This window comes from Ctenopharyngodon idella, chromosome 13 (genome assembly GCF_019924925.1).
Source record: "Ctenopharyngodon idella isolate HZGC_01 chromosome 13, HZGC01, whole genome shotgun sequence".
Taxonomy (NCBI): Eukaryota; Metazoa; Chordata; class Actinopteri; order Cypriniformes; family Xenocyprididae; genus Ctenopharyngodon; species Ctenopharyngodon idella.
This window is the reverse complement of record NC_067232.1, coordinates 28,185,483-28,203,590: the sequence shown is the minus strand read 5'-3', so window position 1 is coordinate 28,203,590 and position 18,108 is coordinate 28,185,483. Positions and strand designations below refer to the sequence as shown.

The 18,108-nt window shown below is 36.0% G+C and overlaps 1 protein-coding gene and 1 long non-coding RNA gene across 4 annotated transcripts in view; one reads left to right on the top strand and one right to left on the bottom strand.

Moving 5' to 3' along the window:
- The window catches only part of LOC127524827 (uncharacterized), a 270,726-nt gene that overhangs the window by 172,045 nt on the left and 80,573 nt on the right, over positions 1 to 18,108 (bottom strand). The window lies entirely within an intron of this gene.
- The window catches only part of anapc1 (anaphase promoting complex subunit 1), a 79,403-nt gene that overhangs the window by 45,595 nt on the left and 15,700 nt on the right, over positions 1 to 18,108 (top strand). For all 3 annotated transcript variants that reach the window (XM_051916662.1, XM_051916661.1, XM_051916663.1), the window contains 9 exons: positions 115 to 206; positions 3,974 to 4,108; positions 9,541 to 9,623; positions 12,030 to 12,108; positions 14,560 to 14,634; positions 17,121 to 17,191; positions 17,375 to 17,465; positions 17,556 to 17,609; positions 17,686 to 17,879. In XM_051916662.1, the coding sequence (XP_051772622.1) occupies positions 115 to 206; positions 3,974 to 4,108; positions 9,541 to 9,623; positions 12,030 to 12,108; positions 14,560 to 14,634; positions 17,121 to 17,191; positions 17,375 to 17,465; positions 17,556 to 17,609; positions 17,686 to 17,879 (874 nt within the window). The remainder of the gene's footprint in view (positions 1 to 114; positions 207 to 3,973; positions 4,109 to 9,540; positions 9,624 to 12,029; positions 12,109 to 14,559; positions 14,635 to 17,120; positions 17,192 to 17,374; positions 17,466 to 17,555; positions 17,610 to 17,685; positions 17,880 to 18,108) is intronic.

Below are 18,108 nucleotides of genomic sequence, written 5' to 3'. Positions count from 1 at the left end.
GTTTGGCATGAAATAAAATGAGCTGTTGTTCTCATTTGAGCTCATTCATGAATGAATACCAAGTTAATTGTCTTATATCTGAGTCTGACAGCTGTGTGTTGTGTCGTTCCCAAGGACGTCCACCTGGTCCTGAGATGGAGTACTGTACGGATAGGGAGTCCTACTCTTTAGCAGCAGGACTGGCACTTGGCATGGTCTGCCTTGGGGTGAGTGTGTTTCCAAAGCATTTTCTGAATGTTATCATGTTCCTTGAATGCTCAACAACAACAGAAACCAGCTTGAAGGAGCACAGTGGTCCAAAAAAAAACAACTACAAATATAGCTGCAAGCAGGCCAAGCACAACAGAAGCAAACAAGGAAGCTAGCAGCAGACCAACAATGTCATAATGGACTTTGATAGCAACTGAGACAAAGACACTGCAAGTCAATCAGACCAACAATACTGTAGTTAGAGCCAATTTCATGTTTTGTTCAATTATAGTGCCACCAAGTGGCACAGTCCCACTACTTTTTGTGTGTGTCCTCAGAGTGCCCCCATACAAGTGTGTCAAATTTGGTGAAAATACCTCATTTCGTTTAGGAGTTATACACATTTATATGTATGAACACATAAAAGATTACCCACACCTGACTTTGATTGCATTTTTTGGCCACTTACTATCAAAATTTTGACATTTGGCCATTGGCGTATAGTCAACGACCTATGTTTTCAATTTTCCTATAGTGGTTTTGTAACGGTTTCTAAGATATTTGCAAATGTTGTTTAAACGCTAAATCGTAACGTTGCACTAACCACAAGGCAAAACCTCACGTTTGGTATCGTTGGACTCGGCAAGAATTCAGGAATATAACAAATGACTCAAGTGAAAATAAGTCAACCACATCCAAAGTTATAAGCATGTGAATATTTGACTTCATCACTAGGTGGCGCTAGCCCGAAACTACTCAGACTCCTTCATGGCATTGTGCTGATGACCCATACCGAGTTTTGTAATGATATGTTCATGTGTTCGTAAAATACAGCATTTTACTACAAAATTCAAAATGGCCGACGCCCAAAATGGCCGATATAGGAAAATTGGATACCATTCGACTTGGCATGACGCCCCGAATCTAACCAGACTTTTGATTTTTGGACAAACTGTTCAAAAGTTATAAGCAAAAATATACATTTTTCGTATCTCCGGACCAGTAGGTGGTGCTGCGCCGAATGCAGCATGGAACCTCAGGTCGTGCTTGTGATGACATGTACCAAGTTTGGTCTGAATACGATAAAGTGTTGTGGAGATACAGCCTTATGTCCATTTTCGGAAGTGCTATGTAAAATTAGTTTGCGCATTTTTCGAAAACGGTTCGAGAAATCGACTTAGGTTCCACAACTTTTTGTTGGTCTGAAGGTGATCTGGTTCAATTTGATCTCGTCCCAATTCGCATCCTTATGCAATATTCTATACTGTTTTGTATTTTAAATAGTGCAAGTAGTGTTCACACCAGGGCTTAAAAATGAAACAAAAATTTAATCGTTTCACTCCGAGCAGAATCAGTATTTTAACGTTTCTGTTCCAGCGTTCCTTTTGTATTATTAACCTTCCGAAACCGGTTTAGAAAAAGTAACGGTTAATAATGTTATTTTTAAACTTTTTTTTTTTTTGCTTTCATGTAGCCTACTTAATAATAATAATAATAATAATAATAATAATACGTACAGCATTTTATTTATTAAAAAAACAGAGTATTTGCCGTCTTAGCCAATAGGCCTACAATTATCTTTTATAACAAGATTCTGTCCAAATGTAAACCTATTAAACAAAAGGAAAAACTATCAACGGTTTATAAAGTATTTTTTCAAGATATTTTAAAATGTTTGCTGCATGGCTAAAAATAGCCTAGCCTATATAACATATAATATAATTATAATGTTTGTAAACACAACAAATTAATTTAAAGTGAATCTGAAGCCTACCTTTCTCATTCGGCACTGTTTCCATTTTCGAGACAAATGCTAAATTATGATTTATTATGTAAGCTTTGTACTTCACTCGCTTTTTCGACATCATCCTTCACATAACAGCGCAGTCAGGCGGTGGTCACAGGTGGTAAATGGCAGATTGTATCACAGAATTGAATTGAGCAGTGTAACTTTTATATGTTTGGTTGATTGTATTTTATTTAAATTATTAACAGGCAGCGATATCAAGTAAGCAATGCAAGAATTTGTGCGCGCGCCTGAGGCGCCGGCGCGACCACTGGAATTTTTTTCCTTCTAAGACAGTAAACTGTACTCCGTAATTTATGGTCATACAGGTAAAAGCAAGACATCATTCATACATTTACAAAAGACACTTGAATAACGAAAACAAGCAGAATGTCTGTTTCCTTTCCTAGATCTTTGGAGTGCGCCACAATGAATCACTTTCGTTTTGTTAATCTGTAGACCTAATTATATCCTAATTATATAGTGAAATATCACGTAGCCTATAGGCCTAAATATTCCCTTTTATTGTATATGTGTTATATAGGTCTATAGTTTTATTCTGTTGTCTCTGTTCACAGAAGCGCTGCATGTGTGTAATGTGACGTTGTGTGAACTTATGTTCTATATATCCTGCAATTTTCGCTGGTTTCAAAACGCACAACAAGCTGCATATTAGCCTACTTGACATTCATTTTCACTTAAATGTAGGACTAATGCTTGACGGTTGGTGACATATATCATCGGGAAAAACTAACGCCAGGGCATTGCCATTGTGACTTACCTAACCTATGATGACTTGACAGCTGAGCGTCAGCGTGGGCATTTCACACACTTTGGATGCGTCAGCGTCACATTTGCATAGGCTGTACTATTTGGATTCGTGATTGGTTGACTGCCAAATCAAAATATTAAATAGAACGAAATAATAATGTTATTAACCGGTTAATGGCCATTTCAAATTAGCGTTTCTGTTCAAAACAATTAAATTTGATTTAGTTTCCGTTTCTGGTTACGCTCTGGTCAAAATTTCATTCGTTTCCGTTACCCAGATGATGCACTTCATTAACCAAAAAAACTAAGTGTGGAATGTTTATGATGCTAAAAAAAAAGCTATGATGCTAACATGATTAGCATGTTGCAAGCATGATGTTAAGCAAGATGTTAGCATGATGCTAACACAATTAGCATGATGCTAACACAATTAGCATGATGTGAACACTGTTAACATGATGCTAACACAATTAGCATGATGTGAACATGATTAGCATTTTGTTAGCATGATGTGAACACGATTAGAATGTTGGAAATATGTTTTACTTAATACTTATATGTTTTAACCTTTAGCTAATTGTTATTAGCATGAAGCTATTCCCTGCTAGCATGACTAGCATGCTGGAAGTCCAATTTGCTAACATAAATTAAAAGAGCCAACCCCCATGTCTTTACGATGTTTTGATACAGAGATATAGGTCTTGTTAAACGGTTGCTAATGTACTCTGGGAGTGGCATGGCAGCTGCTGCAATGATGATACAATAAAGACTTCTTGTCTGTATGAATGATATAAAGCAACTTCATGCTTCTATGACCTTCAGATTTCAAGATATAGTCTTTGGGTTTGGGTTGCTAGGGTGCTCGACAATGGTTGCTAGGGTGTGGCTAGGAAGTGGCTGTTTGCTGCTCCAAGTCAAACGAGCCCATCCTCATGTTTCTATGATACTTCTATCCAAAGATATCTCTTTCGATCTCTTTGAATGGAAGTCTATGGAACTTGTTGCTAGGGTCCTCTAAATGGTTGCTAGTGCGTGGCTTGATAGCTTCACATTGATCCTGAGACTGATAAATAAATGGGCCTGTAGTCTGTGTGGTGGTGCACTATTAAAGTCATTTGAAGTAGTGTTGATTAGGAAAAGCTCATTCAGGAAAATCCTGCACTATGAGAGATGGGAGCAGCAGTTATTCCCACGCTCACCAGCTGTTTTCTCTCTGCTTCCCTGCAGCACGGCAGTAACCTGATCGGGATGACCGACCTGAACGTGCCCGAGCAGCTCTATCAGTATATGGTGGGAGGTCACCGCCGCACTCATGCCGGTATCAACAGAGAGAAACACAAGTCTCCCAGCTATCAGATCAAGGTGGAGTCATGATGACATAACCATCAGAGCAGATATTCATCTGGAGCGTTCTGTGCTGAGAATGATGCCACACCTCTCATGTGGTCGTGCCTGAGATTATATTGTATGAGAACGCGAGAGTTTGTTCAGAACACACCACTAATGTGCTGTCACACTATCTGCTGAAGTCAATGTGAACAATACACAAAAGAAGTATGCTGCTTTCCATATATATATATATATATACACACACACATATATACTGTACATATAAGGTAAATTCCGGTTGATTGGGACACTTTTGCTATTGAGTTGCCTGGGAAAAAATGTCCCATTCAACCTGAATTCACCCTATATATATATATATATATATATATATATATATATATATATATATATATATATATATATATATTTATTCATAATTAGCAAAAACAAGATGCAGAATAGTAATTAGTAGACTTAAAATAGAATGAGATTCGAACTGATCTAAGCACAGTTTTTAACATTTATTTGATATTATTGGTGTGAATTACCCATAATTACGTTTTCATGCACAAAAATTATGGGCTGTTTCCAAAAAAAATTAGATGGTGTGAATAATGTTTTATTTATTTATTTAAATTTTGCATGTTTCATTATATTTAATAAATAATTGTAAATTAAAGGGTTAGTTACGGAAGCCCTAAACGGCCATGGATGATTATTATTTTTTCTATCTTGTTTTCTCGTAATCACAACTTATTTTCTCGTGATCTTAAGACAACAAAAGTTGCTTTCTCGTGATCACGACTTAATTTTCTCGTGATCTCAAGACAACAAAAGTTTTCTCGTGATCTCAAGATAACAAAAGTAGTTTTCTCATGATCACGACTTATTTTCTCGTGATCTCAAGACAACAAAAGTTGTTTTCTCGTGATCTCAAGACAACAAAAGTTGTTTTCTCATGATCACGACTTATTTTCTCGTGATCTCAAGACAACAAAAGTTGTTTTCTCGTGATCTCAAGATAACAAAAGTAGTTTTCTCGTGATCACGACTTATTTTCTCGTGATCTCAAGACAACAAAAGTTGTTTTCTCGTGATCACAACTTATTTTTCTTGTGATCTCAAGATAACAAAAGTTGTTTTCTCATGATCTCAAGACAACAAAAGTTGTTTTCTCATGATCACGACTTATTTTCTCGTGATCTCAAGACAACAAAAGTTGTTTTCTCGTGATCTCAAGACAACAAAAGTTGTTTTCTCATGATCACGACTTATTTTCTCGTGATCTCAAGACAACAAAAGTTGTTTTCTCGTGATCTCAAGACAACAAAAGTTGTTTTCTCATGATCACGACTTATTTTCTCGTGATCTCAAGACAACAAGTTGTTTTCTCGTGATCTCAAGATAACAAAAGTAGTTTTCTCGTGATCACGACTTATTTTCTCGTGATCTCAAGACAACAAAAGTTGTTTTCTCGTGATCACAACTTATTTTTCTTGTGATCTCAAGATAACAAAAGTTGTTTTCTCATGATCTCAAGACAACAAAAGTTGTTTTCTCATGATCACGACTTATTTTCTCGTGATCTCAAGACAACAAAAGTTGTTTTCTCGTGATCTCAAGACAACAAAAGTTGTTTTCTCATGATCACGACTTATTTTCTCGTGATCTCAAGACAACAAAAGTTGTTTTCTCGTGATCTCAAGACAACAAAAGTTGTTTTCTCATGATCACGACTTATTTTCTCGTGATCTCAAGACAACAAAAGTTGTTTTCTCGTGATCTCAAGACAACAAAAGTTGTTTTCTCATGATCACGACTTATTTTCTCGTGATCTCAAGACAACAAAAGTTGTTTTCTTGTGATCTCAAGACAACAAAAGTTGTTTTCTCATGATCACGACTTATTTTCTTGTGATCTCAAGACAACAAAAGTTGTTTTCTCGTGATCTCGACTTATTTTCTCGTGATCTCGAAATAACAAAAGTTGTTTTCTCGTGATCACGACTTATTTTTCTCGTGATCTCGAGACAACAAAAGTTGTTTTCTCGTGATCACGACTTATTTTCTCGTGATCTCGAAATAACAAAAGTTGTTTTCTCGTGATCACGACTTATTTTCTCGTGATCTCAAGACAGCAAAAGTTGTTTTCTCGTGATCACGACTTATTTTCTTGTGATCTCTAGACAACAAAAGTTGTTTTCTCGTGATCACGACTTAATTTTCTCGTGATCTCAAGATAACAAAAGTTGTTTTCTCATGATCACGACTTATTTTCTTGTGATCTCGAAATAACAAAAGTTGTTTTCTCGTGATCACGACTTATTTTCTCGTGATCTCAAGATAACAAAAGTTGTTTTCTCGTGATCACGACTTATTTTCTCGTGATCTGAGGACAGCAAAAGTTGTTTTCTCGTGATCACGACTTATTTTCTTGTGATCTCAAGACAACAAAAGTTGTTTTCTCGTGATCACGACTTATTTTCTCGTGATCTCGAGACAACAAAAGTTGTTTTCTTGTGATCACGACTTATTTTTCTCGTGATCTCGAGACAACAAAAGTTGTTTTCTCGTGATCACGACTTATTTTCTCGTGATCTGAGGACAACAAAAGTTTTCTCGTGATCACGACTTATTTTCTCGTGATCTCAAGACAGCAAAAGTTGTTTTCTCGTGATCACGACTTAATTTTCTCGTGATCTCAAGATAACAAAAGTTGTTTTCTCATGATCACGACTTATTTTCTTGTGATCTCGAAATAACAAAAGTTGTTTTCTCGTGATCACGACTTATTTTCTCGTGATCTCAAGATAACAAAAGTTGTTTTCTCGTGATCACGACTTATTTTCTCGTGATCTGAGGACAGCAAAAGTTGTTTTCTCGTGATCACGACTTATTTTCTTGTGATCTCAAGACAACAAAAGTTGTTTTCTCGTGATCACGACTTATTTTCTCGTGATCTCGAGACAACAAAAGTTGTTTTCTTGTGATCACGACTTATTTTTCTCGTGATCTCGAGACAACAAAAGTTGTTTTCTCGTGATCACGACTTATTTTCTCGTGATCTGAGGACAACAAAAGTTTTCTCGTGATCACGACTTATTTTCTCGTGATCTCAAGACAGCAAAAGTTGTTTTCTCGTGATCACGACTTATTTTCTCGTGATCTCAAGATAACAAAAGTTGTTTTCTCGTGATCACGACTTATTTTCTCGTGATCTGAGGACAGCAAAAGTTGTTTTCTCGTGATCACGACTTATTTTCTTGTGATCTCAAGACAACAAAAGTTGTTTTCTCGTGATCACGACTTATTTTTCTCGTGATCTCGAGACAACAAAAGTTGTTTTCTCGTGATCACGACTTGTTTTCTCGTGATCTCGAAATAACAAAAGTTGTTTTCTCGTGATCACGACTTATTTTCTCGTGATCTGAGGACAACAAAAGTTTTCTCGTGATCACGACTTATTTTCTCGTGATCTCAAGACAGCAAAAGTTGTTTTCTCGTGATCACGACTTAATTTTCTTGTGATCTCAAGACAACAAAAGTTGTTTTCTCGTCATCTCGACATGAGTTCTTTTTACAGTGATTGATTCTGAAACACTGCACCCGGATTGTACTGTTGCTATAGAAACGAACACAACTTTCACGCTCATCAGATCGACGGATAAATCATGCGCTCTTGTGGATATTTCAGCAAAATGTTTACTTCGCTTAATAATAAAGTTTACAATAAATAACTACATATAGGCTAATCAATCACTGTTCAATAAATTTACGCTAAACATTTTATTTGTGCAATTAACATGTTTAATAATCAACAGCAGACGGAGTGCCTTCAGAAAGATGCCAGATTATTCTATAATTCTAAAAACTTTCAGATTAAACCAACTTTATTTTCCTCATTCGCTTGAAATAAAATTATATTACATAACGTGTTTGTTATTTTTATTCGTCATGTAGAATAGGCTGATATCATGTGCGTTAAACTGTCTTCCTCCTCCTCCTAGCTCTTCCATTAAAAAGAGGTGCAATAATCCAGATTTCCAAAAAACAAAACTTTAATCCAGTTGATATAGGCTAAAACAATCTTGGGATGCTGTTTGGGAAGTGTGTGTGTGTGTGGTTTCCTACAAAGAAATGTAGAACATACAATAGGATACACACTATCACTGAATTAAATGACATAGGCTATAAATCATATTTCTTATCAGTATACATTGAGTGACATAGTGAGGTAAACAAACACTGAAACTGCGATGATTAAAATGGCGTCTTAAAGATACACAATAAGGTGCAAACAGATAACACGTAACGTAACGATAACAGATACACTTTCAAGCAAAATAATCATATTCAAGCATTTAACAGTTAAGTTAATTACTTAACGCACACAATACTGCACAAAATAAAGCGATCACGAAGACTTTATCTGTCTGAAACTCGTACAATCTGGGCCAATATGAACTAATACAGTAAAGTGAATATTTACCGCACCCCATCAGTTATATTTGGTAATATACTGCCACCTGTTGGCACATTTGTGTAATTTAGAGCAGAGATTAAGTCGTGATCACGAGAAAACAAGATAGAAAAAAAAAAAAATTCATGGCTGTTTAGGGCTTCTGTAGTTAGTTCACCCAAAAATGAAAATAATGTCATTAATTACTCACCCTCATGTCGTTCCACACCCGTAAGACCTTCGTTCATCTTCAGAACACAAATTAAGATATTTTTGTTGAAATCCGATGGCTCAGTGAGGCCTCCATAGCCAGCAATGACATTTCCTCTCTCAAGATCCATTAATGTACTAAAAACATATTTAAATCAGTTCATGTGAGTACAGTGGTTCAATATTAATATTATAAAGCCACGAGAATATTTTTGGTGCACCAAAAAAACAAAATAACGACTTATATAGTGATGGCCGATTTCAAAACACTGCTTCATGAAGCTTCGGAGCATTATGAATCAGCGGTTCAGAGCGCCAAAGTCACGTGATTTCAGCAGTTTGACGATTTGACACGCGATCCAAATCATGATTCAACACAAAAGATTCATAACGCTCCGAAGCTTCATGAAGCAGTGTTTTGAAATCGGCCATCACTAAATAAGTCGTTATTTTGCTTTTTTGCCGCACCAAAAATATTCTCATCACTTTATAATATCAATATTGAACCACTGTACTCACATGAACTGATTTAAATATGTTTTTAGTACATTAATGGATCTTGAGAGAGGAAATGTCATTGCTGGCTATGGAGGCCTCACTGAGCCATCGGATTTCAACAAAAATATCTTAATTTGTGTTTTGAAGATTAATGAAGGTCTTACGGGTGTGGAACGACATGAGGGGGAGTAATTAATGACGTTATTTTCATTTTTGGATGAGCTAACCCTTTAATAGTGTTGTATTATGCTGATTATCTAATAAAGTCAACACAGAGTAAATGTAATGTTTTTTATTAGGAGGGAGACACGATCAATGTGGACGTGACCTGTCCTGGTGCAACACTTGCTCTAGCCATGATTTACTTGAAAACAAATAATAGGTGAGTTTTATTTTATTTATTCACTCACTTTAGTTATATTTCTATTTGGAAAGACCAAAAAAAAAAAAAAAGCACATCATAGGGATAGTTCACCCAAAAATGAAAATTATCCCATGATTTACTCACTCTCAAGCCATCCTAGGTGTATATGACTATCTTCTTTCAGACGAACACAATCGGAGATATATTTAAGAATATCCTGGCTCTTCCAAGCTTTATAATGGGAGTGAATGGGGGGGTGAGATTTTGAAGCCCAAAAAAAGCATCCATCCATCATAAATATAATCCATATGACTCCAGAGGGTTAATAAAGACCTTCTGAAGAGAAGTGAAGGGTTTTTGTAAAAAAAAAAAAAAAAAATATTTAAAACTTTATTACTATAACAACTAGCTTCAGGCAGATGGCCGTACACAAGTCGAGTTCCAGCGGAAGAGTGACCTCTGACCTGATGTATGACGCAGAATGTAGGAGTATCGTAAGCTTAGACTCCTCTTGTGGTTTAAATAAATAGGGCTGGGCAACAAACTCAAGCTCATCTTCTCTTATATCGAAATCCTCTGACATTTCTCTGTAAAATGATCGTTTTAGACTTCTAATTTGGTGTTTTGTTTTGCTCTATCCTCTGCACTTCCGCGTTCGTCATTATGTCATGCGTTAGGTCAGAGGTCACTCTTCCACTGGGACTAGACTCGCGTACGACCGTCTGCTGAAATCTAGTTATTATAGTTAATAAAGTTTTAAATATGGATATTTTTCTTACAAAAACCCTTCGCTTCTCTTCAGAAGGTCTTTATTAACTCCCTGGAGTCGTATGGATTATATTTATGATGCATTTTTTGGGCTTCAAAATCTCACTTCACTACCATTATAAATATATCTCCGATTGTGTTCGTCTGAAAGAAGATACTCATATACACCTAGGATGGCTTGAGTGTGAGTAAATCATGGGATAATTTTCATTTTTGGGTGAACTAACACTCTAAGGTGAAATGTGTAATTTTTGTGCCACAAGCAGTGTTATTTTAGTATTATTTATAATAGTATTAAAAGTATTTATTAATATTTTAAATAGCTTTTATTTTTATATTTTTTAGTTTTGTTATGCACTTTTGTCATTTTTATTATTATTATTTTTTTTTTTTATAAATATATCTGTTTAATTTTAATTTGTTTATATCAGTTTTGGTTTTTGTAATTTTACTTGAACTTATTTTATTTCAGTTAGTTGCAATGGCAACAATTCTAAGTTTTCAGTTTTTCATTTAATATTTTTATTTTCATTTTTATTTTAATTGCCAAAAAAAAATTGTAATAGTTTTAGTTAACAATAACAATGCCACACTAGCTGCAACAAACATATTATGTAAATTATATTATGATTTTAATGCCCCTTCTGCTCTTTTTTGTCTTCCATTGTTTAGCAAACAGATAGTCCTGCACCAAATCCTCAGCATTGGTTGATATAGAAGTTGCTGGGCCCCTCAAATAAACAGAGCGATGTTTTGAAAGAGTCACAGTGTTACACTCTTCAGAAAGTCAAATTACAAATTATATTTGTCTCTGTGCAGTAAACCAGGATAGGAAAGAATATTTTAAAATCCCAAAAATCACACACTTCACCTTTAATTAAAGGATTAGTTCACTTCAGAATTAAAATGTCCTGATAATTTACTCACCTCCATGTCATCCAAGATGTTCATGTCTTTCTTTCTTCAGTGGAAAAGAAATGAAGGTTTTTGAGGAAAACACTCCAGGATTTTTCTCCATATAGTGGACTTCACTGGGGTTCAACGGGTTGAAGGTCCAAATGTCAGTTTCAGTGCAGCTTCAAAGAGCTCTACATGATCCCAGACGAGGAATAAGAGTCTTATCTAGAGAAACCATCGGCCATTTTCTAAAGAAATTCAAAATTTATATACTTTTTAACCACAAATGCTCGTCTTGCACTGCTCTGTGATGCTCCACGCATTACGTAATCATGTTGGAAAGATCACGCGTGACATAGGAGGAAAACTCCATCTCATTTTCTCCTCCAACTTCAAAATCGTCCGACATCGTCGTTTTACCTTTTTTTTGTGTGAAGGGCGTTTGACTTAGTCTTCGCACGTTCACTTTGTAAACACTGCATCGGTGATTACGTAATGCGTGGCGCATCGCAGGAATGTTTTCCTCAATAACCTTAATTTCTTTTCAAATGAAGAAAGAAAGACATGAACATCTTGGATGACATGGAGGTGAGTAAATTATCAGGACATTTGAATTCTGAAGTGAACTTAAGTAGACTAATATGTAATGCTTTGTGTCTTTGTGTGAAAAAGGCAGCCATCTTCCTCAGTTCTTAAGTGCAGTGCTAAATTGAGTGCTATATCTCTCACATTCACACCTGTGTCTCTGGACTCCTCCAGGTCTATAGCTGATTGGCTGAAAGCCCCGGACACCATGTTCCTGCTGGACTTCATCAAGCCTGAGTTTTTGCTGCTGAGGGTGAGAGAGCGTTACAGGGCCGTCCGCCATCAGAAGTTCATTCGGGCCTCTGGGCTCACAGGGACTTACACATTAACACCTCACTGTGGGTTCATTCACACCAAGTGTTCTCATGTTTTGCGATGGCTTTTTAGGCCACATATGGGGTCACTGTAGCCTGCTGTGCTTGTTAACCAACAGGAACATCACTTCCTTCTGGCACTTTTCCAAAACCTTAATGAGAAGTCGATCCCATAATGCATTGCAGAAAAAAAAATTATTGCGGTTTTTAAATCTAATTTATTCTGTACACCCTGTTTTTAACATAAAAGCGGAAGTGGCCTTTTGTAAATTTAAAGTGTCATCCGCATTGTTATTTTTAGCTGTACAGACCAGCTTGTTATGCTGCTTGTTTTTGAAACTGGCATTTCTTAATATATTGTTAATGTGTTGTCATAATTATGAACACAGTGATTTAGCGCAAATAGTTTTATTGTTGTTACGACGCAACAAAAACAGGGAGACACCACACAACTGCTTTCTTACAAAAAAATGTATTAAACTAAAGAAATAAACATGAAATGTTTAGTAGTCAGTATAAATGATAGCCAGTATGTCAGCGTGTGCATGTAAGTGATACCAGTGTAAACAGTTCAACCAAAGAAAGATCAAAGTCCAAAAATACATTCTAGGGAAGGCGGTTCAGAACGAGAACTTCTCGAGTGCGGCGGTGGTCTCCCGCAACCTCCATATCCCTCGAGAGCTCCGGTAGCCTCATGACAGACAAACAAACGGCAACAAGCAGCAACTCTCTTCCCACCATCAGTTCGAACGAGTCTCTTTTTAAAAGCGCGTTGATTTCGTGCAGGTGCCAAAACTATGTCAGCCAATCACCCGCAGTTTGCCAGTCACCTGTAGCTCGAGTAGAAACACAGTGACTCACCGAGACTCATGACTTTGTTATTCTTTTAGTTATTTACCTATAACTGCTAATGAATCAGAAGTCTCGCACATTCACAGAAAAATTTTAAAGCTTGCTTCCTCTCAATTCTGACTTTATATCACGCAATTCTGACTTTATACCTCGCAATTACAACTTTATATCACGCAATTCTGACTTTATACCTCGCAATTACAACTTTATATCACGCAATTCTGACTTTGTATCGCGCAATTCTGACTTTATAACTCGCAATTACGACTTTATATCACACAATTACGACTTTATATCACGCAATTACGACTTTAAATCGCGCAATTCTGTCTTTATAACTCACAATTACGACTTTATATCACACAATTACGACTTTATATCGTGCAATTCTGACTTTATAACTCGCAATTACGACTTTATATCGCGCAATTCTGACTTTATATCTCACAATTACGACTTTATATCACACAATTACAACTTGCGCAATTCTGACTTTAAATCGCGCAATTCTGACTTCATAACTCGCAATTCCGACTTTATAACTTGCAATTCTGACTTTATATCACGCAATTCTGACTTTATATCACACAATTCTGACTTTATAACTCGCAATTTCGACTTTATATCACACAATTACGACTTTATATCACGCAATTACGACTTTAAATCGCGCAATTCTGTCTTTATAACTCACAATTACGACTTTATAACACACAATTCTGACTTTATAACTCGCAATTTCGACTTTATATCACACAATTACGACTTTATATCACGCAATTACGACTTTAAATCGCGCAATTCTGTCTTTATAACTCGCAATTACGACTTTATATCACACAATTACGACTTTATATCACGCAATTCTGTCTTTATAACTCGCAATTACAACTTTATATCGCGCAATTCTGACTTTATATCTCACAATTACGACTTTATATCACACAATTACAACTTGCGCAATTCTGACTTTAAATCGCGCAATTCTGACTTCATAACTCGCAATTCCGACTTTATAACTTGCAATTCTGACTTTATATCACGCAATTCTGACTTTATATCTCGCAATTCAGGCTTTATATAAACGCAATTATGACTTTATAACTCGCAATTATGACTTTATAACTTTATAAATTTTCAAGCTTGCTTCCTCGTTGTAAAATAAGGTGGATGCATACAAATGCTTTTGCCAAACTCGCAAATATTTTTTGTTTTATTTTTGCAATGAAATATGGAAATTGTGCCGATCTAACATTTACTTTGGCCCACAGCGCTCGTGTCTAAGTTTAAAAAAGTTTTAATAAACCTTTTCCTTTATTCCATTTTCACATTTTTAAATGCAAAAATGTTTTGTGTGATCAGTCCCTTAGCAGGCATCTGCCAAGTAGGCAAGCAAAAGCTCACTAGGTTTTGAAACAGGATTTAACCAATAAACATGAATGCTTCTAAAGAAAGGGATGTGCAAACAATTCAGCGTAAAATGTGTATTTATAGCAAGCTCTCATTGTTTAGCAGCTGTGTCTTTGTTCTCTCTACAGACGCTGGCCAGATGTCTTATCATGTGGGACGAGATCTTTCCCAATGCTGATTGGGTGACCAGTAATGTGCCTCAGGTACGTTAAAGCTCTAGCATACTGCGGGGACTGATCCCGCATTGCGTTCTGTTTCTAGTTTCTCAAAAGAGGAAGCACATTTTTGCCTCAGGTCATGTTTTTGCTTCACTCTTCCCTGTAAGTTCATAGGTTGGTCAAATATTTACACACACTTGTTGTGAAATGCGGAACTGTTCGGTCACTTCAGCCGTAGAGGTGATGTGCAGGTCATGGAGAGATCTCAAAAGTGTGTCTTTTGATAGTGAGGTAAATTTACCATGCTGCAGTTGTTGCAGATCCAGTTTATTAAGACAGTCACCCAGTAGTCCTGCAGTCTGTGCTCTGAGAGTGTTTTGTACAAAACTGACTGTTTCTGTTAATCTAGTAGCTTTTATTTTCTTATTTTTGCATGCGAAAAAGAAAAGACCAATCACAGTTCAGTATTCATGTATCGATGACATCATCACTGATGGTTAGTTTCTGGAATGTTTGAAACATATGGAAGCTTGTTTCCGCCATGAAATAAAAAATAAAAAAGTTAATTGTGACTTTATCTCACAATTCTTACTTTTTTCTTCACAATTGCGAGTTATAAAGTCAGAATTGTGAAATATAAACTCGCGATTGCATGTTATAATGTCCAGTTGTGAGTGAAACAAGACTGACATTTTTTTCTCAGAATTTATATCTCGCAATTCTGACATTATAAGACCCAATTGTGAGTTTATATCTTGCAGTTCTGAGAAAAAAAGTCAGAATTGCATGATAAAAACTCTTGTGAAAACAGGAAAACAATTTTGAGAGTCATAATTGCGACTCGCAATTCTGACTTTATATCACACAATTCTGACTTTATATCTCACAATTCTGACTTTATATCACACAATTCTGACTTTATATCTCACAATTCTGACTTTATATCACACAATTCTGACTTTATATCACTCAATTCTGGCTTTATATCTCACAATTCTGACTTTATATCACACAATTCTGACTTTATATCTCACAATTCTGACTTTATATCACACAATTCTGACTTTATATCTCACAATTCTGACTTTATATCACACAATTCTGACTTTATATCTCGCAATTCTGACTTTATATCACACAATTCTGACTTTATATCACTCAATTCTGGCTTTATATCTCACAATTCTGACTTTATAACTCGCAATTCTGACTTTATATCACGCAATTCTGACTTTATATCTCGCAAGTCTGACTTTATATCTCACAATTCTGACTTTATAACTCGCAATTCTGACTTTATATCACACAATTCTGACTTTATATCTCGCAATTCTGACTTTTATCTCTCGCAATTCTGACTTTTATCTCTCGCAATTCTGACTTTATAACTCGCAATTCTGACTTTATAACTCGCAATTCTGACTTTATATCTCGCAATTCTGACTTTATCTCTCGCAATTCTGACTTTATATCTCGCAATTCTGACTTAATAACTCGCAATTCTGACTTTATAACTCGCAATTCTGACTTTATATCTCACAATTCTGACTTATCTCTCGCAATTCTGACTTAATAACTCGCAATTCTGACTTTATAACTCGCAATTCTGACTTTATATCTCACAATTCTGACTTATCTCTCGCAATTCTGACTTAATAACTCGCAATTCTGACTTATCTCTCGCAATTCTGACTATCTCGCAATTCTGACTTTTATCTCTCGCAATTCTGACTTTATAACTCGCAATTCTGACTTTATATCTCGCAATTCTGACTTTATATCTCGCAATTCTGACTTATCTCTCGCAATTCTGACTTAATAACTCGCAATTCTGACTTTATATCTCGCAATTCTGACTTTATATCTCGCAATTCTGACTTTATAACTCGCAATTCTGACTTATCTCTCGCAATTCTGACTTTTATCTCTCGCAATTCTGACTTTATATCTCGCAATTCTGACTTTCTCTCGCAATTATGACTTTATATCTCGCAATTATGACTTTATATCTCGCAATTCTGACTTTATATCTCGCAATTCTGACTTTATATCACGCAATTCTGACTTTCTCTCGCAATTCTGACTTTATATCTCGCAATTCTGACTTTCTCTCGCAATTATGACTTTATATCTCGCAATTCTGACTTAATAACTCGCAATTCTGACTTTATCTCTCGCAATTCTGACTTTATAACTCGCAATTGTGAGACGAAAAGTCAGAATTGTGAGAAAGTCACAATTACCTTTTTATTTTTTTAATTAGTGGCTGAAATGAGCTTCCATACAAACATTCTATCAATGTACGCCAATGGTTGCATTTCTTAAAGTTACATTTTCTTTCTTGAATAATTACGGAAACCACAAAGAGATAAAACTTTAAATAAATACAAAAAGTCTTCCATTTTACTGTCGCTGGCTTCTAACATTGAGTTTACACATTATCGGTCATTGTTAATGAACAGAGATGATGTCGTTTAGACAGTGTCAGGTCCTTTTAATACGTTCAAAGCTAAAAATAAGCATGCTTTCAGATCATCAAAGAAAACATTGGAAACCAGGAGCAGACATCCATCTCTGAGGATCTTAACATGGAGACCTTAGTGTGAGTAGCATTTGTTTTTATTGACTCATATGATTTATAGGAGATCCTTATGCCCACAGACTGTTTCTCATTCATCTGGAGGTGTTTTCTATAATGTTCCTCATGAATTTCCATTGACAATCTGAGTGTTTTTGTTCCTTTGATGACTGGATGAGTGAAATAAAGTTGTCACTGTTTCCACAGTCAAGCTCATGACTATATAATTGCCGGAGGTTGCCTGGCCGTGGGATTCCGGTTTGCTGGGTCTGCAAATTCAGATGCCTTTGACTGCTTAGTAAGAGGACATTTACTTCCCCTGTACAGAATTAATTGTGATTTTTCTGAACATTCTCTGAATATTCTTACCATTTTCTTTCTCCTTTAGTACAAATTTGCCCGAAACTTCATGCAGGGTCTGACGACCTCTACAGCTACGGTGGTAAGTATTGTTTAACATCAATGGCATCCATCCTGATGTCATCAAAAAAAGTCAAAAATCTTTCAATATCCTCCAGACAGGGCAGTACAACCTGCAGACGTGCTTGAGCATGGTCCTCTTGGCGGTTTCTATGGTCATGGCCGGTTCAGGGAACTTGAAAGTGTTGCAGCTGTGCCGCTTCCTCCACAAACGCACCTTTGGCGAGATGAACTATGGCTTTCACATGGCCCATCACATGACCCTGGGCCTGCTCTTCTTGGGCGGAGGGAGGTTGGTTGAGTTTGATATGATTTGATCTACCAAAATCATAATACCATTCAGTGAAACACTTGAAATTCATATCACATCAGCTTAGAGTTCTTCTTTACCCATACTACCCATTTTATAGTCATTATTATGCATTTATTTAGTAGTGTTTGCAAGCATCACTATTACTAAAGCTCATACTATAGGGATGACTCATTTTTGATGCCCAACTTTTTGTTCCCTCAAATCCCTT